Source organism: Patiria miniata, unplaced genomic scaffold, assembly GCF_015706575.1.
Source record: "Patiria miniata isolate m_02_andy unplaced genomic scaffold, ASM1570657v1 HiC_scaffold_20, whole genome shotgun sequence".
In the NCBI taxonomy this organism is placed as follows: Eukaryota; Metazoa; Echinodermata; class Asteroidea; order Valvatida; family Asterinidae; genus Patiria; species Patiria miniata.
Window position 1 is genome coordinate 22042329 of NW_024037059.1, and position 21894 is coordinate 22064222.

At 40.5% G+C, this 21894-nt stretch overlaps 1 protein-coding gene across 1 annotated transcript in view; it reads left to right on the forward strand.

Annotated features, from left to right (window-relative positions):
• Nucleotides 1–21894, forward strand: part of LOC119728315 (kinesin-like protein KIF2A) — a 28569-nt gene that overhangs the window by 3075 nt on the left and 3600 nt on the right. Inside the window, exons 3-15 of the mRNA XM_038200509.1 lie at nucleotides 712–904; nucleotides 5852–5968; nucleotides 6443–6552; nucleotides 9461–9556; nucleotides 9826–9880; nucleotides 10606–10768; nucleotides 13286–13376; nucleotides 13873–14028; nucleotides 15377–15519; nucleotides 16519–16640; nucleotides 18665–18864; nucleotides 19743–19952; nucleotides 21033–21134. Coding sequence (XP_038056437.1) covers nucleotides 712–904; nucleotides 5852–5968; nucleotides 6443–6552; nucleotides 9461–9556; nucleotides 9826–9880; nucleotides 10606–10768; nucleotides 13286–13376; nucleotides 13873–14028; nucleotides 15377–15519; nucleotides 16519–16640; nucleotides 18665–18864; nucleotides 19743–19952; nucleotides 21033–21134 — 1758 coding nt within the window. The remainder of the gene's footprint in view (nucleotides 1–711; nucleotides 905–5851; nucleotides 5969–6442; nucleotides 6553–9460; nucleotides 9557–9825; nucleotides 9881–10605; nucleotides 10769–13285; nucleotides 13377–13872; nucleotides 14029–15376; nucleotides 15520–16518; nucleotides 16641–18664; nucleotides 18865–19742; nucleotides 19953–21032; nucleotides 21135–21894) is intronic.

Genomic DNA, 21894 nt, shown 5'->3' on the forward strand with positions numbered 1-21894 from the left:
TATTTGCGTGCACAATCGATTGCGATTGCAGTACGTAGTTTATAAATGTCAAGGGCTTTAATTAATCCTAACTCCCTCGGCATTTTGCTAGGATGTAAGCTCAATCCTGCAAAATCCTCCAACTGCCTCCTTGTTAAAATTGCATACAGCCTCAATCCTGCAAAATCCTCCGTTATGTCTTGAATGTGGTCCTTGGAAGGTTGACCACTGCCTCAATCCTGCAAAATCCTCCAGTTATCACTGTCAATAATGTTAAGGCAGAGCCAGTGACATCCTGGAGCAGTGCAGAGGATTTCAAGTATAATATAGGCCTAAATTTATGCACGGCTGAGCATAAGTAACAAGGTTTGGCCCAAGACCTTGACACAGTTCATCCTCCAAAGTCAGCCACACATTTTTGCCATATAGCTTCAATCCTACAAAATCAATTTTTTGAAGATTTGGGAAGTTAGGGTTAAAATAACATCACAGTCATGTTTGTGCGTAGTTTTTCCCTTCCAAATTCGAGCCGGTAAAAAGCTATTCAAATACTTGGTTGATAAATGAATATTCAAATATTAGTATATGTGCAAAACAGCTAAATTCATCACAGAAACAGAAGAGTTAATTTGGAAAAAAAGTATGGTTTTTTGTTTTGTTTTGATTTTTCCCAATGAAAAATAACGACTATTTTGTGCTTAATCGTTTGCTCTTGATGTTTTTGATGCCCAGGTGGAGATATCCCAGGTCTATGCACTCAACCCAGAGCTGGGCCCTGATATGGTGCCAGATGCCCCCATACCCCACACCAAACCCCCACCCGCAGCCCCTAGCAATCGCCCTAGGCCCAGTAGCGCCAGAATGCCGTTATCCAATGTACAGCAACCACAGCAAATAGCTAAACCAGCCAGAGAACAGAATAGAGGTGAGCTCGAAATATTGCAATCCATGTCAAGAATTAAAATAATCACTGGACCGCTGGACTGAGTCTAACGATTTAAGTGTGGTTGGGGTGTTTTTTAATGACCCAAGTAGACTGATGGTTTTTCATACTAGTCATCAGTATAACTTCAAGTGCTCCATTTGAAGTCCCATAATTTGACATTTTTAGTCAAATGTTTGTACTGAAACTTTTTTCCATCTTTATGTACCGTTATACATGTATACGTTAAAGGCGTAATAGGATCATTTGTTTTCATGCATTTTTTCATTTGCAATAATAACACCATTCAAAATCCAAGGAAAAATGATCAAAACCTAACCTGTAAAAGTTTCAGCTCAGATGTTACACTTTTTGAGAAAACAGTGAAAAACATCCACAACCTTTTGTCAAAAAAATAATTTCATGAGGTGACAGATGGAATGTTCCATTCCACAAGGCAAAGCAAACTAGAATGGAACATTCCTTTCACCAAATGAAATTATTCATTCCATTGATGTGAACCATTCATTATTTGTTTTATACAACACCTGAATAAATTCATGTGCCCGTGCAATGGATGTTCTATTTTATACCGTGGAATGGAACTTCTATTTTTGCGCCGTGCGTTGCCAGCGTTGGGAGGAATAATTCAATGACGCGTGATCAACGACCTATGAATAAGATGACAGGGATTTATTCAGGCGTTGAATAATACTCTTTATTTCCAACAATGAGTCAATTGACTGATCGTTGGAAACCACCTATATTTCTTGATTATTTCTAGATGACAGCAATCCAGACGGAATAATTTCAAGGGGTGTTTAGTACCAGTGTGTTCTTTAATCCAAATAAGCTTTTTGATAACTTTCACTTGGTTACTTTTGGGAAAAATACAAATGATCCTATGTGCCTTTAAAGATTTTACCCTTTTCAAATTAACACTGTTTTCAATTCGTACAACAAATATTCCCTTCTTTGCCCTCGTCTTTCATATTTGTTATATTTTTATTGGGGGATGGGGCTAGAGCATATGTTAATGAAGCTCTTCATTAGTTCTGCCTGAACACTCTGTCATCACATGAACAATCCTACATGGGATAATTTAGGAGGCAGACGCCAGACCTACATTCTGTATACAGAGTAGCAACGAACCATATTATTCAAAGTGTTCACAAACTATATTTCAGGTTGTATGGTTATAAATTTTTGTATCTGTGCAGAATTCCAAATTACTATTAAAATTTTTTTTAAAGATAACTATGCATAGCCCATGCTTTTCAAAAAATTGAGTTTTTTCCTCCTGATAAAGTTTCCATTTCTATGTTTTGTTGTAAAGAAAAAAAAATTCTTTATGAATTCTAATTTGGGGCGTCTGTCACCCTCTGAAAAAGAGATTTCATTTTGTGCACAAAAACCTGCCTTGCGAGAGCCAAATTATTGTCTGGCAGCCAATAATTAAAATTTTGTGAAGAAATAATTCAATAACTAAACATTCGTGGATTTTTTTCTCATTCGAAAGTGAATACTTTTTATATTGCTAGGAAAATAGCAATTGCAAAAAACAAATCTATTTTTCATGGTGAAACTCAAAAATAGCACAGGAATGCATCTTTGACAAACAATGTTTTAGTGTACGTACAATTTATGCGTACATGTAGTTGTGTACCAGCCTGTATGACTGAAGAAACTGAACTGAACAAATAATTGTTAGACTCATGGTACTGTTTTACATTAGGTATTTTGTAATCTTGAATTCTCAGTCAATTACACGACTGCTGCATTTCAAACTGCATTTGTTTTTCTACCTTATTGTTTCACTAATTATGCAATTTGTCTAGTGCAGTTGCAGAGATATATCACTTTTGTCTCATTGCTCTAGTATTCACGCATGAACCCAACCAAGCGTATAGAGTCTTGGGCTCAATGCTGGTGTGAACACAATTTCATATTGTGTCAAAAGCCATCTTGATAGTTCTTGGTGGATACGCATGTATACATGCATGCAATGTTTATAGCAAGGAGTTAGAAATGTGACAGAAATGCATCATAAACTGAAAATTAAGGTTTCACATCGATCACCTACCGTACATGTAATTATTTATCATTATGTCCAAGACATAGTATGCAGACAAAACCCTCTTTTTATCTCTGGCTGCAACTTTAGCAGGCATATTAAAGTATGATTCAATTTACAAATCCTGTACAGACATTCTGGCATCGTGTACATATTTTCTTCAATCATGCGTAGCAAATCCTGTACATTACAGTTGCCCTGCAGTCTGTTATTTGGTAACTTTTGCGTCTGCTTACAAGATACATCTATAGGCCCACATGATTGTACACAGTATGCATGACTGTTAATTGGAAATTGAAAATGACTGTAATTTGAGAGCTAGTTGTGTTCTATTTACATGAACTTGCTGATGTTCAACTACAGAATTGATTTTTTAAAAATCAGATGCAGCAAGCCTATCCATTTATGCGACTCATTTTGATTCATAAATAACACAAATTTTAGAAAAATTGTTATGCTTTTTCCCCATATTTACTTTGTTTGGCTTGCGGGCATGTAAATTGGGATTAGTTTTTTTTATTTAGAAATATGGACTCAAACCACAAGTACGAATGGACATTTAGTTAAAATATCTTTTCATCTCTCTTCAAAAAAGAAATTATATTGATTTTCTACATTTACCTACATGTAAACTGTATCTGTACGCAGAGTATTTCAGTGGAGAAAAAAAAAGGTTCAGAATAATTTTCACTTCTAGGTATTTATATTGCTTAGAAATTCCTTGTGGGTCATCGTTATTCATCATAGTTTGTGTGTCATCATCTTCATAGCCTGAGTGACATCATGGTGTCATCCTGGTCAGACCCATTTGCATGTGCCAATAGTGACTCATCTCATAGCAAAGGACCTTGATGATTGCTGTATTATACCACTGGGGTTTATTGTTTATGTTCCCACCCACCAGACAAAAATAATACATACTAACAGCTGTCATTGTGTGGAGACTGGTAGCAGCTGGATAAATTGACATGATATTATTATTATTATTTTTTAAGTTCCTAGAATTTTACGCTTACATGAGGGATATGCAGTGCATGACCCTCGAATGAACGGGAAGAACTTCTTTCTTTTTTTAAATGAATAATCATGAATGAGGTATTTGAATTTGGCTTATTTTTTTTTTAAGAAACAAAAGCTTGAAAAGGACAATTCAGTTATTGCGATAGAAAGTTGACACCTGTGTGGCTTAATCACCATGGCAACAGTGACTGGTTGATAGCTGTATTTGTAGGTTTTATGTTTTCATGGACTAAAGTACATGTAGATGGGTTTCAAGAGAGATTATTATGATATGAAAAGGGCATTTAATAAACTTGTACATTTATACATTCATTATACATTAAAAAGAATTTGCAGATTTTCAAAAGGAAAGAATGGTATTGGACAAGGAGGGCACCGGTTGCAAGGAGAGGGCACCAGCTAACATGACCTGTGACCTTCTCTCTATAGATATAGACCTTGCTTATTGCCGACACGTGGTTGGCACACATGGGTTGCCAAACTATGGAAGCCCCAACTCTGCAAAAATGAAGAATAATAATGATTACCAAAATATAACTTGATTGTTTAAAATCCAAAATAATCAACTAACGTTGCAAAATACTTTTTCTTATGTACTGAGGGTGTTATGAGGAATTTTTTTGGGAAAATATTTTGCCAACCACGTCTTCAGTTTATGCGCTTGCGGCAGCCCATACAAAATGGCGCTCAATGTTTACAAACAATAGAAAGGTCTATTACTTCTAAACAAGGGAAACATGGATACAAACCTGTACTTAGATTTCACCATGCTCTTTTCCTCTTCCACTTTCTGTTTTCTTTTAATTTTCTGCTTCAGAAGATGGTAAATCACGTAAATATTACATTAGTGTAGTTTGGTTGCAGATATTTAATGTTTTTAGAAATCTTTTGATCTGTCCACTCCCCATATTTCCCTTGTTAGTGGTATGTAGTTGTGTATGTGTTTTCTTGCCTTTTTTGTTGTTGTTGTTGCATGTTCATGTCTTTTTGTTTTCTACATCGATTTGTTTATGTAGACAGTAGCTGTGGTTGGTAATCATATTAAACATTGCTCACATGGAACAGATTGAAGTACATACATATGTTTGTGTAAATCAAATGAACTGACAAGTGACATTGTATGATATATGGAATTTCACTTATAAATTCATAATTACTCTCAAACGATGTACTGTTATTTGCATTCATGTTTACATGACATTCTGTGCATACATGAAGTGCTGCCAAATGTGCATTCACTTTATGAACATACATTATACATGTACATGTCTACATAGTATATTGAATTATTCAGTACAATACATGAACATTTAACCGCAGATAATTTTGCACAATTCAGTTTTCTGAAATGGATCCTCATTTTCCAATTCTGATTTGCATGCTAACAGTCACCGGTATATACATGTACCGGTATTTACATGTACAGACTATGTACATACATGTACATACAGACTTTTATTAATCAGAATAAATTAATAGATACAGTACATTTTTGGGTTTTTTTTACTTGAACATGTTATACATTGTACATTTGTTAGATTTACATGTACAGTGTACAAATTGGTTGACTCCGTAAAGTTGTTTGACTGTGAACATGTGAATGTCTCAGACCATACATTGTAATAATGATCAATGTAGCATTACATACATTTGTAAGTCTTACTTGTAATGTTTTATTTTATTTGATATTAATTTTGTACATGTGATTGTTCAAAATCTTCAAGTTAGAATTGTGTAGATAAATGACTGTGCTGTGAAGTTTGTTTGGCTTAGATCCAACATTGACTAAGCGTTATACCATTTTGACCATTCTTTCCCATCTTTGTCTTGTCTTGTCTTTGTATCTGACCGTGCAGTATCATCAGCCAGGGTTGGTCGGCCAAGCGTCTTGAATGCTGCAGAGAATGGGGCCGTCAACCATCACTCCCCAGCCCCTGCTGGCCCTGTGCAGAACCTGCAGAAACAAGCCCCAAGTATGTCTGTCTGCTAATTATTGTCATTTGCATGTAGCAGTAGTCTCACACCTACAGGGTTGGCCTTGCACTAGCGTTACCATGACCACATTTACATTAAAAAAAATCCTGACTGCTTGAAAAAAGAGCTTGACTTGGGAACTTTATTTACCATGTGAAAATATGCAGTATCATGCTTAGAAAGAGAAGTGCAACATTCTGCACTGCTTTCAGACTGCGTGCTCTGTTGGAGAGCAAGTTTCCTGCACTATATGTGTCCCTTCAATTAACTTAAAAAAACCCTTCCCCTACTTTGGTCCAACAAAAATTTTCCCAAAGATTTTCACACAGAATATACATGTATATCCCTTGTAGTTTTGAATTTTATGTCTTTCATTGCTTCTGTGTTAAAATGAAGGCCTGTTAGGATACTCCTTATAAGCAATGCCTTTATTCAGTTATTTACCTTTGACCCTGATTTGTTTTCATTCCCAGCTGCTGCTTCTCGTCGAAGGTCCAACGTTGTCAAGGAGGTAGACAAGATTAAAAGAAACAGGGAGGAGAGACGAGCCAAGCAAGCTGAACAGGCTCAACAACGGAATCAGGTAGGAGCAATGACCCTCCCTCTCAATATTATGACTCCGCCTCCCATAGAGGGATAGGTAAGGGAGGAGAGATGAGCCAAGCAAGCTGAACAGGCTCAACAACGGAATCAGGTAGGAGCAATGACCCTCCCTCTCAATATTATGACTCCGCCTCCCATAGAGGGATAGGTAAGGGAGGAGAGATGAGCCAAGCAAGCTGAACAGGCCCAACAACAGAATCAGGTAGGAGCAATGACCCTCCCTCTCAATATCATGACTCCGCCTCCCATAAAGGGATAGGTAAGGGAGGAGAGACGAGCCAAGCAAGCTGAACAGGCCCAACAACGGAATCAGGTAGGAGCAGTGCCCCTCCCTCTCAATATCATGACTCCGCCTTCCATAGAGGGATAGGTAAGGGAGGAAGAGGGATAGGTAAGGGAGGAGAGACAAGCCAAGCAAGCTGAACAGGCCCAACAATAGAATCAGGTAGGAGCAGTGCCCCTCCCTCTCAATATCATGACTCCGCCTCCCATAGAGGGATAGGTAAGGGAGGAGAGATGAGCCAAGCAAGCTGAACAGGCCCAACAATGGAATCAGGTAGGAGCAGTGCCCCTCCCTCTCAATATCATGACTCCGCCTCCCATAGAGGGATAGGTAAGGGAGGAGAGACGAGCCAAGCAAGCCAATGGAATCAGGTTGGAGCAATGACCCTCCCTCTCATTATCATGACTCCGCCTCCCATAGAGGGATAGGTAAGGGAGGAGAGATGAGCCAAGCAAGCTGAACAGGCCCAACAATGGAATCAGGTAGGAGCAATGACCCTCCCTCTCAATATCATGACTCCGCCTCCCATAGAGGGATAGGTAAGGGAGGAGAGACGAGCCAAGCAAGCTGAACAGGCCCAACAATGGAATCAGGTAGGAGCAATGACCCTCCCTCTCAATATCATGACTCCGCCTCCCATAGAGGGATAGGTAAGGGAGGAGAGATGAGCCAAGCAAGCTGAACAGGCCCAACAATGGAATCAGGTAGGAGCAATGACCCTCCCTCTCAATATCATGACTCCGCCTCCCATAGAGGGATAGGTAAGGGAGGAGAGACGAGCCAAGCAAGCTGAACAGGCTCAACAACGGAATCAGGTAGGAGCAATGACCCTCCCTCTCAATATCATGACTCCGCCTCCCATAGAGGGATAGGTAAGGGAGGAGAGACGAGTCAAGCAAGCTGAACAGGCCCAACAATGGAATCAGGTAGGAGCAATGACCCTTCCTTTCATTATCATGACTCCGCCTCCCATAGAGGGATAGGTAAGGGAGGGGAGACGAGTCAAGCAAGCTGAACAGGCCCAACAATGGAATCAGGTAGGAGCAATGACCCTCCCTCTCATTATCATGACTCCGCCTCCCATAGAGGGATAGGTAAGGGAGGACAGACGAGCCAAGCAAGCTGAACAGGCTCAACAACGGAATCAGGTAGGAGCAATGACCCTCCCTCTCAATATCATGACTCTGCCTCCCATAGAGGGATAGGTAAGGGAGGAGAGATGAGCCAAGCAAGCTGAACAGGTCCAGCAACGGAATCAGGTAGGAGCAATGACCCTCCCTCTCAATATCATGACTCCACCTCCCATAGAGGGATAGGTAAGGGAGGAGAGATGAGCCAAGCAAGCTGAACAGGTCCAGCAACGGAATCAGGTAGGAGCAATGACCCTCCCTCTCAATATCATGACTCCACCTCCCATAGAGGGATAGGTAAGGGAGGAGAGATGAGCCAAGCAAGCTGAACAGGCTCAACAACGGAATCAGGTAGGAGCAATGACCCTCCCTCTCAATATCATGACTCCACCTCCCATAGAGGGATAGGTAAGGGAGGAGAGATGAGCCAAGCAAGCTGAACAGGCCCAACACTGGAATCAGGTAGGAGCAATGACCCTCCATCTCAATATTATGACTCCACCTCCCATAGAGGGATAGGTAAGGGAGGAGAGATGAGCCAAGCAAGCTGAACAGGTCCAGCAACGGAATCAGGTAGGAGCAGTGCCCCTCCCTCACAATATCATGACTCCACCTCCCATAGAGGGATAGGTAAGGGAGGAGAGATGAGCCAAGCAAGCTGAACAGGCCCAACAATGGAATCAGGTAGGAGCAATGACCCTCCCTCTCAATATCATGACTCCGCCTCCCATAGAGGGATAGGTAAGGGAGGAGAGACGAGCCAAGCAAGCTGAACAGGCTCAACAACGGAATCAGGTAGGAGCAATGACCCTCCCTCTCAATATCATGACTCCGCCTCCCATAAAGGAATAGGTAAGGGAGGAGAGACGAGTCAAGCAAGCTGAACAGGCCCAACAATGGAATCAGGTAGGAGCAATGACCCTCCCTTTCATTATCATGACTCCGCCTCCCATAGAGGGATAGGTAAGGGAGGAGAGACGAGTCAAGCAAGCTGAACAGGCCCAACAATGGAATCAGGTAGGAGCAGTGCCCCTCCCTCTCAATATCATGACTCCGCCTTCCATAGAGGGATAGGTAAGGGAGGAGAGATGAGCCAAGCAAGCTGAACAGGCCCAACAACGGAATCAGGTAGGAGCAATGACCCTCCCTCTCAATATCATGACTCCACCTCCCATAGAGGAATAGGTAAGGGAGGAGAGATGAGCCAAGCAAGCTGAACAGGCCCAACAACGGAATCAGGTAGGAGCAATGACCCTCCCTCTCAATATCATGACTCCACCTCCCATAGAGGGATAGGTAAGGGAGGAGAGATGAGCCAAGCAAGCTGAACAGGTCCAGCAACGGAATCAGGTAGGAGCAGTGCCCCTCCCTCTCAATATCATGACTCCGCTCCCATAAAGGAAAATGTAGTTAAGAGACTCTTGTATTGACAGTTGAATGTTATTATAATTCGTCTGACTGTATCTTCCCTACAGGATGTTGACGGCAGTCACCCACAATATGAGTTCATCCGAATGATCCGAGAGTACCAGGAGGATTTGGATTTTCGTCCAGTCACCAGTAACGACATGGTAAATATTATTCATCACCAACTTTGTACCGGCCAGATGAAACTTACAAAAGAATTTTTTTTTTTAACAAAGAATGTTTTTGTTGCCTTTTGAGATTCAAAAGCATGTATGGCACTGGTGTTCATAAGTTTGAGAAACATTCAAAAAAGAAAATTCCTTGTTCAAGAGTTTGGTGGGAAAAACCAAAGTCAAAGTGGGATTCAAAATCAGTTTGTGAGGTGGAATGTGGCTTATAATTGACTTTTTTTTTTGGTTGGATTCATTAACAGGTGGAGGACCATCAAATCACTGTTTGCGTCAGGAAAAGGCCCCTGAATAAAAAAGGTATAAATCTAAAGGCTGGTTCATAGTTGGCGCAAATAGTGAACGCGAATACGAATTTGGGAAGTCACGGTAAATTTTTGTGCTGTGAATTCACAATACTTGAACACATCTCAACTCATGCAAATTGCGTAGCGAAATTTTCATGAGGTCAAATTTGCTTCACATTTGCATTTACCGGCCTTTGGGCCGAGTCCAAACTTTCTGCTGTTCATTAAGATTATCAGGTGTTTACATGCGTGTTTCATCATGTGTGTATGTACTGAATGCCAATTCAAAATTGATTAACTTTTCTGTCAAAGAGTTTTACAAAAAAGTTAAACTTAAACAAATGCTGTATATTGTCCTTGATATAAAGCATATTTGTAGTAGTAAACTAGTCTGTTTTGTAATGTTTTATTTGAATCACTTTTAGGATTCAGATATGATAAAAGTCTGAATTCTTTCCATTTTCTGCAGAATCAGGAAAACATTTGCTTGACATGTCAACATGATGTCATGCTTTCTTTGCAAGTGTTTTCAGTTTCACGCTTCTGTGGTGATTCTTTTGGGTTGCAGCATATAAATTGCTAGCCTGATCAAGGCATGCTTGTAGAATATTCAAAGATGAAAATACAAGCTTTTTGATTTATATATTTGAGCTCATGCTGTTTGTGAACACTTTATTATGTGTATTGACTTGCCCTTCGTAAGGTAATTACAATCACTTCAAACATTTTATTTTGCAGAGATCAACAAGCGAGACGTGGATGTGGTTACGATACCATCCAAAGACTCGGTTATACTTCATGAACCTAAACTTAAAGTTGACCTGACCAAGTACTTGGAGAACCAGAATTTCCACTTTGACTATGGCTTTGACGAGCATGCTACCAATGATCTGGTTTACAAGTAAGTGAACTGTTGCTGTGTGGTGGGTTGACTAGCTTGCTTGCAGTCCAGCAGGTTTGCTAGTTGTTTCGGTGGCTGGCTCACAAGATGGCCCGCTAGTTAGGATTTAAATACACCCTTTTATATAGTCGGTGTTATTGGGTCAGGAGTCCATTCCATCTGTAACCCGAAAATATTTGGATTTTGTGTTTGAGGCCCAAATTCCATTGCAGTTTTCTCCATTCTTAAAGAGGTTGTGGAATGCTCGAAGACATTTCCGTCATTTTTCGGGTATATGTAGCCTAAGGTGTGATGAAATAAAAACGACTATTGTTTCTGTCATGAAATGAGTACAAAGGGTACTTTTGAGAGCAATTTTTCAGGTCCTGTTTCAACCCGAACGCGCAATTTGTGTAAAAGTCGTCGTTGCAGGCAGCAAACAAAACACAGTAAATCGTGACGTAATAAACAGGACTCGTTTATGCTACTCTGCATCGGGAGTCCTGTTTATTACGTCACGATTTACTGTGTTTTGTTTGCTGCCCGCAACGACAACTTTTACACAAATTGCACGTTCGGGTCGAAACAGGCATGACAGGACTTGAAAAACAGCTCTCAAAAGTACCTTTTGTACTCATTTTATGACGGAAACAATAGTCGTTTTTATTTCATCACACCTTAGGCTACATATACCCGAAAAATGACGGAAATGTCTTCGAGCATTCCACAGCCTCTTTAACCATTTCACGTCTGGTGATGTGTATACCAGCAAAGTAAGGTTTTGCGGTATTCAGAACGGATGATGAACAAACACGCAAGGAGCGAGGCCAGAAATATCTATCTGCGACCCGCTTGCAGGGATTGAGGCCAGATATACCAAGGTATACTACCCATAGATGACGGCCTGAGCCCGTCCGGCATCAAGGTTCTTAAAAGTCAATCCCGCGCCTGGGTCCGGTCAATGTCCAATTATCCTGGCACAAACTGGCTAAGAATTTCTACGCAATGTACCTTAGGTATTGAATATTACATTCTGCAAGTTTGATGAAAGAATCAGGCTTTTATACGCCATTTTTTGATGATTATCACCAGTCAGACATGTTCATGTTGCACTCAAGGTTTTCGGATAGCTAGTGACATCACTCGGCAAATTTCTACAAGTCAGCTTTGTTCCTGGTGGTAGCTTAGTGAATAAGCATTTTAGTTTGCTTGCTAGCTGGCAGGCTAGCTGGTCTTCAGAGTGGAGCCTGAAGAACTAAATGGTTAAAATAACTGGCTAGCTGGTCAGCTGACGGACTGAGTGTTAGATTTATTGAAAAGACTTTTGAAAAATTTTAAACCCAGTATTTTTAAGCTCTGGCAGGAGCTTCTACATGTCACTTGGTGGTCGGTTGGTCAGTCGGTCGTCTGTCTGTCTGTCCCCGAAAATTGACCGAAAATGTTTGACCAAAAATCAATGACTAAATGACCAAATGCCATGCCGTGGTCATAAAATGCTTTCTTTAAAAAAAGTTTTCGAAACACGGGTTTTGTTTCGATCAATGCGCAAGCACGTTTATTTTGCATATGCCTGTCCCCAAAAATTGACCAAAATAAGCCCCACAAGTTTTCCACAAAAATATAACTACCAAATTGAAATTTTAACAACAAAATAAATCTAATACATAACAACAGTTTGTAACAGTTCAGAAAGATGTTTGTGAAAAGTTTGTAAATGAAGGCAAAATAAGTGCAGTAAAGTTATAGTCATGTGGTATTTGGGTCATTCTATAAATTTGGGGTCCACTTTTTTTTCCGTCCCTGTTACATCTGACATCTATGATTGTATAATTCTGATGCACTCCTTACTGCAGTCATCCTCCAAGAGTGATTATGAATAGCAAGCTACATGTACCTACCCAACAAATAAACAATCATTTGAAGTCACTTTTAATGATGCTTGAATGGCAAATTACAAAGCACCAAGGTAACAGGGACGGGAAAAATGTCACACTTTGGACCCCAAATTTATAGAATGACCCATTTGTGTAATGGTTGGACGGTATCCAGAAGGAGGAAATGTCCCCCAAATTGACCAAAAGTATGGTGTTCCATATGTGCCATCGGCGGCGCAATTTTCACCAGAGCTTATTGTGCACTCGCACTTGGTTTTTTTTTGGGGGGGGGTCAGAGCGATGATTGCTAATTCTACATGTATTATCAATCAGTTGCATTTAGTTTTTGAGCAACTGCTGGAAAGAAAAAAGACTTTCCTTGAAGTTAGTTTGTTCTTGTGAAACAAATAACAGGAAGACTAACAAGCTGGATGTAAGTCCTAACAACAGAAAATACAGGAACTCAAATTCTGTCTGCCAGAAATTCAAGGTTCTCCGTCAAAATCGGTTTTGGCTTACAACCAGTTGGAATTTGCTTTTTAAGTTTGGTTTAACCTGTTTAGAAAGGGGGTCTTTTTTTTTTAAGTTTCACCAGTAGATGTTCACTTGTGTTCATACATGTACTATAACTTACTGTATTCATATTTAATTGACTTTGCTGCAGATTCACGGCCAAGAAGTTGGTAGAAACGATATTCAACAAGGGTATGGCCACATGCTTTGCATATGGGCAAACTGGTAGCGGGAAAACACATGTAAGAATCATATCCAATAGTTGAGAATAACTGTATTCATTAGATATTAGTTAAGTTTAAATCACAGTGATTTCAGCCTTTGGATTTCTGTGTTTCTAGTAAAAAAGATTTCAGCTACTAGTCACTACAACTGAAATTCGAACACTACAAAAACTATCAAATCTTTTCTTTCTTTTTTTTAAGAGTGCAGTAGACTCTCGTTAAAACAAACTCCGTTCGGACCTAGCCAAATTGTTTGTTATATCAGAATTTTGTATTAAGAGGAACATCAGTCCCATTCAGTGTGCACATAAATGCACAGTTGGGACCAAGGCTTCATGTTTGCTATAACCAGAATTTGTATTAACAGTGTTTGTACTAATGAGAGTTGACTGTATAATTTCTTGGGTTTAAACAAAACCCACTTGACAATTGTAATATATTTCAAATAAACATGATGATAAATAAATGACTGTTTTACTAACTCAGCAAATGCATGTTCTCCTCCCCCTGTCAGACCATGGGAGGTAATTTCAACGGCAAGAACCAGGACGTGACTAAGGGAATCTATGCATTAGCAGCGGCGGATGTCTTCAAGCTGTACAACAAAGCGGAAAACAGAAAGAAAGATTTGGTGATCGGCTGTAGCTTCTTTGAGATCTACAGTGGCAAGGTTAGAATTTAAAAAATCAATAAAAACCAGACAACTCGGTTCACTCTAGTGTTGTAATCTGCTCCGTAACGAGTCCATATCAAGTCCATCACAAGTCCATCACAATTCATCACAAGTCCATCAAAAGTCCATCACAAGTGCATCACAAGTGCATCACAAGTCCATCACAACTCCATCACAAGTCTTTACAAGTCCATCACAAGTCCATCACAAGTCCATCACAAGTCCATCACAAGTCTTCACAAGTCCATCACAAGTCCATCACAAGGCCATCACAAGTCCTTCACAAGTCAAGTCACAAGCTGTACATATGAACAGTGACAGTGGGATTCTTTTGTTCTTGTTCATCCTCGGTTATTTGTGACCAGACTTGTGAATTGACTTGTGACGTGTAACTTACTTGTCATCAAACTTGGAATGGACTCAACCACATCACTGGTTTGCTATTTTCATATAATCCTTTCAACTCTTGTCGAAGTAATCTGGCCAGGATTGAGAAAATGTGCCCAAATGTTTGGATCATTACCAACTAGAAATTATATGAATTTAATAAGCCCTGACATTTGGATTTTAGCTGAATCATTTCTGTTACACTCAAAAGGATTTTGCTAAACACCTATGCTCAAAGTTAATCTATGCTAATGGTTATTTCTGGTTGCTTTTCGTTCTTGAATAATTTAAATTTTGGGTATATCGGGCACAGCCCTAAATCTGCCTTGTTTGCATTCTCCTATCCCGTAACTGAGGTTTCACTGCTTAAAGGGTTAGCGCAGAATTTCTGTGATTGCGCTGTCAGCACGGAATTGTTAAACTGGTAAGCAGGTCTATGATTCTGGCCAGGTCCTCCTTGTATCATAAATATGTTTTGGATATTCTTGTGAGCACTTTGCATTTGTATTTTTATATACCAAAACCTTTGGCATATTGTACCCTTGGATAACTTATATCCTGGACTTAATCTGCACAAGAATCATTTTGTGAACTACCTACCCCTCCCCTTCCAAAAAAACACACCACACAGTAAATAAAATCAAATAAATAAAAACAAAACCAAATAAATTAAACCAAAACCAAAAATGCAAAACACACATAACCCCCAAAATCAAATCTTTAAGTTTTTTTTCCAACTACTAAAATGTGACATAATTATTAGGGTTGTTGTTCTCGGTTTTTTTGTGTGTTACGTTTTATCTGAATAAATATGACTGCACCTTCCCACTTTTAAGATTAAGAAGAAAAAAAGCAGTGGTCTACACATTACCTTCCCCACATTTTTGATTTTACCATTTTGTTTATGGAATTGAAAGTTTGGAGATCTACTTTATTGTTGTTTGTTGTTTTGGTGTAGGTGTTTGACTTGCTGAACAAGAAGGCCAAACTGAAAGTTCTTGAGGATCGGAACCAGGTTGTGAATGTGGTGGGTCTGGAAGAGAAAGCAGTCTCCTCCGTGGATGATGTCTTACGCCTCATAACACAGGGAAACAATGTCAGGTAAGCACCAGAAAACATCTGAAATGGCAGACTGTAGCCTGAATTCATCCAATTTGGAATTTGAGAATCATGTACGGTAACTTTACAGAGAATAATATACAATTGTTGCCTGCTGTGACAGGGTCCATGGTGTTTTGTACACCGGAGCAGGGCTCGAAATATCCACTGGACCGTGGACCATGTCTAGTGATTTTAGGGTCGGTCTAGTGCTGTGTGTGACTGCACTAGTCCGGCTGTCTAGTGTTTTTTTCTTGCACTATTTAAGCAAAATGACGCCCAAGTATACTAGCAGTTGAGGTCTGATTAGCGTGCTCTGTGTTCATTACTTGATTGATTAAAATTACCGACCAAAAAACTCCCTGTGCCGTGCCAAAACGCAACGAAGCTGCCTGGCCAACGCGCGCGGCAGTCATGCCAGTTGCAGACATACGTACGTACATGTACAGTACACACAGAGCTGCATGAAAATACGTGGGCCCGTATGTGCTAGTGCAGCAGTGACTGGTTCCCGCTGCGCCGCGCACTAAGGGCCAAAGAAGGCATGATGGAGATGCGGTAACCAGTCAATGCAATAGTCGCGCGGTGCATGCACACTGACTGCAGTCCAGTGTTTTGCATGCAGGCCGGATGGAATAGACATCGTAAAAATGCCAAGAAAACATCGATGGAGAAAGACGATCTTTGCAAGCTTATATTCACAGAACTTGATCTCTCTTGTCTGTGTATGTATTTCCCGTGTTCAAGTGTTTAAAAAATATGTATACTATACAGAGATTTCAGAAACACACAATGCAATATGCTCCCAGAAAACAAGAGTTGGATTTTCGACTATTGGGTGAAATTACCAGTGACATCCCTGTTTGAGGATATTGTGATTTGAGTCCTGAAACCAAGAACCGAGTAATGAGTGTCAAATCAGAATTTTGTTTTTAGAGTCAGAATAATTCTTCACAAAAAAAACATTCAATAAATGCGAATTATTTTATGTTTTATCCACAGGACATCGGGGCAGACCTCAGCTAACAACCATTCTTCAAGATCCCATGCTGTATTCCAGATCATCCTACGGACGAAGAAAGCTCGCAGACTTTACGGCAAATTCTCCCTCATAGATCTTGCTGGTAATACAAATCTGGTAGCATTAGTGCTCCCATTATTTTCATAGTCAGTTCTGTGTCATTTTCTGTCATTATAACACCAACATACTCGGTAGACGTGAGCTGTGTCATTTTCTGTCATGACAACATCAACATACTCGGTAGACAGAAACATTTGCCATCTAGAACATACTCGGTAGACAGAAACGTTGGCCATCTAGAACATACTCGGTAGACAGAAAAGTTGGCCATCTAGAACATACTCGTAGACAGAAAAGTTGGCCATCTAGAACATACTCGTAGACAGAAACATTTGCCATCTAGAACATACTCGGTAGACAGAAACGTTGGCCATCTAGAACATACTCGGTAGACAGAAACATTTGCCATCTAGAACATACTCGGTAGACAGAAACGTTGGCCATCTAGAACATACTCGAAGACAGAAAAGTTGGCCATCTAGAACATACTCGGTAGACAGAAACATTTGCCATCTAGAACATACTCGGTAGACAGAAACATTTGCCATCTAGAACATACTTGGTAGACAGAAACGTTGGCCATCTAGAACATACTCGGTAGACAGAAAAGTTGGCCATCTAGAACATACTCGGTAGACAGAAACGTTGGCCATCTAGAACATACTCGGTAGACAGAAACGTTGGCCATCTAGAACATACTCGGTAGACAGAAAAGTTGGCCATCTAGAACATACTCGGTAGACAGAAACGTTGGCCATCTAGAACATACTCGGTAGACAGAAACGTTGGCCATCTAGAACATACTCGGTAGACAGAAACGTTGGCCATCTAGAACATACTCGGTAGACAGAAACGTTGGCCATCTAGAACATACTCGGTAGACAGAAACGTTGGCCATCTAGAACATACTCGGTAGACAGAAACGTTGGCCATCTAGAACATACTCGGTAGACAGAAAAGTTGGCCATCTAGAACATACTCGGTAGACAGAAACGTTGGCCATCTAGAACATACTCGGTAGACAGAAACGTTGGCCATCTAGAACATACTCGGTAGACAGAAACGTTGGCCATCTAGAACATACTCGGTAGACAGAAACGTTGGCCATCTAGAACATACTCGGTAGACAGAAAAGTTGGCCATCTAGAACGATGTGCTTCATACCTTATTGATAGAATTCCCATTGACTTTGTATGTGTATTAACGTTGCAAAGCCAGTGGGGATTGTTTCAATTCCCACTGGCTTTGCAACGTTAATACACATACAAAGTGAGGTTTGTAGGATGTCGTTCAAGATGGACCCCTTTTCCGTCTACCAACATACCCATGACCCGAATAAACTTCTGTCATTGTTCGATGTTCCAACACGTCAGCGACGCATCTGGGCAGTAAAAAAGTAAAGTAGCCAGCAGATGCCCAATAGGTCAAGACGACGTTGTATATTAGATACACGATCACCTAGCGCAATCACAATGAATCACTGTTACCAGTAGGGCTGTCCTGAATATTCTGACTATTGGAATATTCAATCATCAACCGAATATCGAATAGCTTTTTGCCAGTTTGATCATTCGAAAAGAAAAAAGTATGCACGTGCACACACGACTATGGTGTCATTATAATCATAAAGTTGCATTTTTATTTTCAGATACCACACGCAAAAACAGCAATCTGGCACACGATTGTCTTATAATCTTAATTAGGCCAAAAAAAATAATACTTCTGCTTCCGATTACATGGCATTCGAAAAGAGGGTAGGTAGGTAGGGAATTTTTTGTGTGTACGATCACTCTGCGTGTAGTCACGGGGAAAAGGTAGTAATTGATGTTTTTGGGCGTTTTTTGTCTCATTTTTCTCATAAAAAAAATTAGGGTAGGGGCTGTCAGAATAGGGTGGGTAGGGAAACCGGAAGCAGAACTATTATTGTTTTGGCCTTACCGTGATTTCCATTGTCTTGTAATGAGGAACCAACATACTAGGAGATCACTCCGACAGTAGAGCACTGCTACAGTACACCAGACGACACAGACTCGAATCAAACTCTGGTGTATATTTCTTTGTCCTCAGGTAACGAGCGAGGCAAGGACACACAGAGTGCTAACCGCCAGACACGCATGGAAGGAGCAGAGATTAATAAGAGTCTGCTTGCCCTCAAGGAGTGCATCCGATCCCTAAGTCAGAGGGGCGCTCATGTCCCGTTCAGAGCGAGTAAACTCACTCAAGTACTCAGGGATTCCTTCATTGGTGATAAGGCCAAAACCTGTATGGTAAGTACAGCGGTGCCTTGTAGATTACTTGATATTCATAAAAACCTAAGACAGTTTACCTATTCCTAATGGATAAGAACTGTCACGTGGCCGGTCTTAAACGGTCGATAAAGACCAGCAGGCTGGTCTTAAACACATTTTTCAGTGTCACATGAAATTTGGACTCCTATGAAATCCGTGCCTTTTGATTTTTTTGACCGAAAAGGTATTTATGAATGGGAATAAATATGTGCTTGTTCGGTATTAAACACTTTAAAAAGACCGGTCGGAGTGTGGATGCTGATATGTAATACTGCGTTGTATCTGATGAATTAAGTTAGAAAAGCTTACGCAAACTTTAGTTCTTGTTAGTCATTTTAAGTGCTACCTTACTGTCCTATGTGTTTCTGTTGTATTAACCCTAACCCCCTTGAGTGATTTACTAGGACCCTTCCTCACTCCTGCAAATTCCAACACCATATGGTAAACCCTACACCCAAACTGTTGGACTCTGATTATGGTGGTATGCCTAACCCAATGTCAACCATAATTAGTTTACTAGTGCAGTACTCACTCCAACAGATTCCAACAAAACATGCAGTTGGATTTTGAAAGGGTTTGGGTGTGTAGGGTTAATGTATTATCGCACGATGGAAAATGAAGTCCATAGTTTGAACTACTGTTGTGAATGTTTTTTTGGAAAATATAGGTCAGCATCCAAAATAATGTGTTATGTCTATCAATTGACTTTAAGGCTGGCTTTAAAAATTAGCTTCAGGTGGGCTATTTTCTTGAAGAATTGTGTGAAATTCTCAGATTTCATTTCAAGAGTCAATTATTTAACACACTGAAAGTGTTTTGGAAGTTTATGCTGGATACTGTTTATTTTCTTGCTACAGATTGCAATGATATCACCAGGCATGAGTTCATGTGAACACACACTCAACACGCTACGTTATGCAGACAGGGTTAAAGAGCTAGGTCCAGGGGGCAGCCCAGGGGCTGGTGACTACCCAGGAGACATCAATGCCTTACCATCTAGTCCTGAGAAGCTCCCTGAGTGCCTATCACCTAGTAATAGTGACTTGGCTATGCTCTGCACACACAATGTAAGTATGGCATGTCATCTGTTTGGTGGACTGTATTGTCAGACTTGTATTTGAGCCCTCTAACCTCGAGTCTGAGTTTAACTCCTCAGTGTCAGTGTCAAGTCCCAGTCCTGAGTCCGAGTCGCGAGTCAGTTGAGACGAGTCAAAGTCACAAGATAAACATTTATTCAATAAAATTTATTCAATTTGAAAAAGAGCCTTTTTGTCAATTTGCCATTGAGTCTGAGTCAACATCAAACCCTAGTTTGAAGTGTCAAATTTAAGTCCAAGTCCAAGTCATTGTCATTAGTGACTCGAGTCCAGGTCTTAGTCCCCAAAAACTTGACTCCAGTTGGACTCAGTCATGAGTCGTACATGCAGTCCACTAATAATAATAATAATAACTGGACTTATAGAGCGCCAAATTGCCAAAGGATACAAGGTGTTTATTATTACCCCTGCTCATCGGGCCAATGAAACATTCCAAATACCATCTCAGCTCCCTGGGGAGTATACAGCTCGATGCTGCCATTTGGGCGCAAGGCAGCTACAATCATTCACAATAACCATCTCTGCCCTAACAGGTACCCATTTACTCCTGGGTGGAGACAAGCAATGCGTGACAAAATGCGTGACAAAGTACGGTGCGTGTGCACACGCACCGTAGCCGCAGGCTGGACTCGAACCCACAACCCGCGGAATTACCTGCAGACCACAAATTCAATGCTCCAGACCACGAGGCCACAGCACTCCACTAGTGCAGTCCACTAGCAAATGTGTGTCCAGTCAAAAAATGACATTCCAAATTTGTGTAGTGTAACTGCATTTTGTACTGGACAGTGAAATTATGGTCAGACACCGGACATTCACTGTACTGTAAGCGAATTGTAAACTGCATGTGATTGCTCAAAATTGATTGTACTTGGTCCGAGTTTTGTCTGGTTTTGTCTGAGCAATTTTTGCGCCAAATTTTACCCCTTATGATGGACAGCATTCACCTTCAATCTTTTTTGTTTGTTTTTAAATATAAACAAAATATGTAGCAAAGCTTGAAATCAGCACGTTGTAGATCTTGAACTTCTAGATTTCTTGATTTCTCAGGAGGAGGAAGTCTCAGCGGAGATGTTTACCTTTCATGAAGTGATGAACCAACTCCAGGAGATGGAGGAACTAATTGTTGATGATCATCGTATATGCCTAGAGGTAAGAGATGGTTGTGGCCACACCCTTTCTGACATCTTCTTATCCCTCCCCCCTCTCCTTCTCCCCCCCCCCCCCCCCCCCCCTCCCGAAAAAAAGTGACAATTAAGGAACATCTGTTTTTCGTCATGAATAATACTGGTTATTGTCAGAAACACATCATCCCTATTAAAGATATAGTCCATCATTTGTAATTCTTGCATTTTGTTTGTTTGAAGCAACAAAAGTGCTCAAAATCTAAAGAAGGGTACTGAACAACTAACCTGATGAAGTTTCATCTCAGCTTCAGCTGTATATTCCGAGAAAAACAGCATTCTAGTATCTCAATTTCAAATCAAAAGTTGCTGAATCATGTTTTGAATTGGGCCTGAATTCAGCGTCCGAGACACGTTCTCACTGAGCCGATTGCAGCTACGCGATGTCGCACACTGATCCGACGAATTATAGCAACCGAGCGTGCGTGTGCGTCGTGCAAATGCTTGTGCGCGCTTCGCCGAATAACAAAACGAACAAATTTCCTACGGTGCGCCTTAAGAAGCACTGTTAAAAAGGCCTTCTTTCGTTGATTTCATCAAAATGACAGCTTGCCAGAAAGAATAATTTCACAGGGAGTTTAGTCCCCTTACTATCTTTCAACCAAGTATGTTTTTCAACAATAATTACGCCAGTTACTTTTCGGATAGCTGCAAATGATGGACTATAGCTTTAATGTTTTTGTGCGTGTTTCTGTCCATTGATGTCTCCTCATTTCAATTTTCTGTGT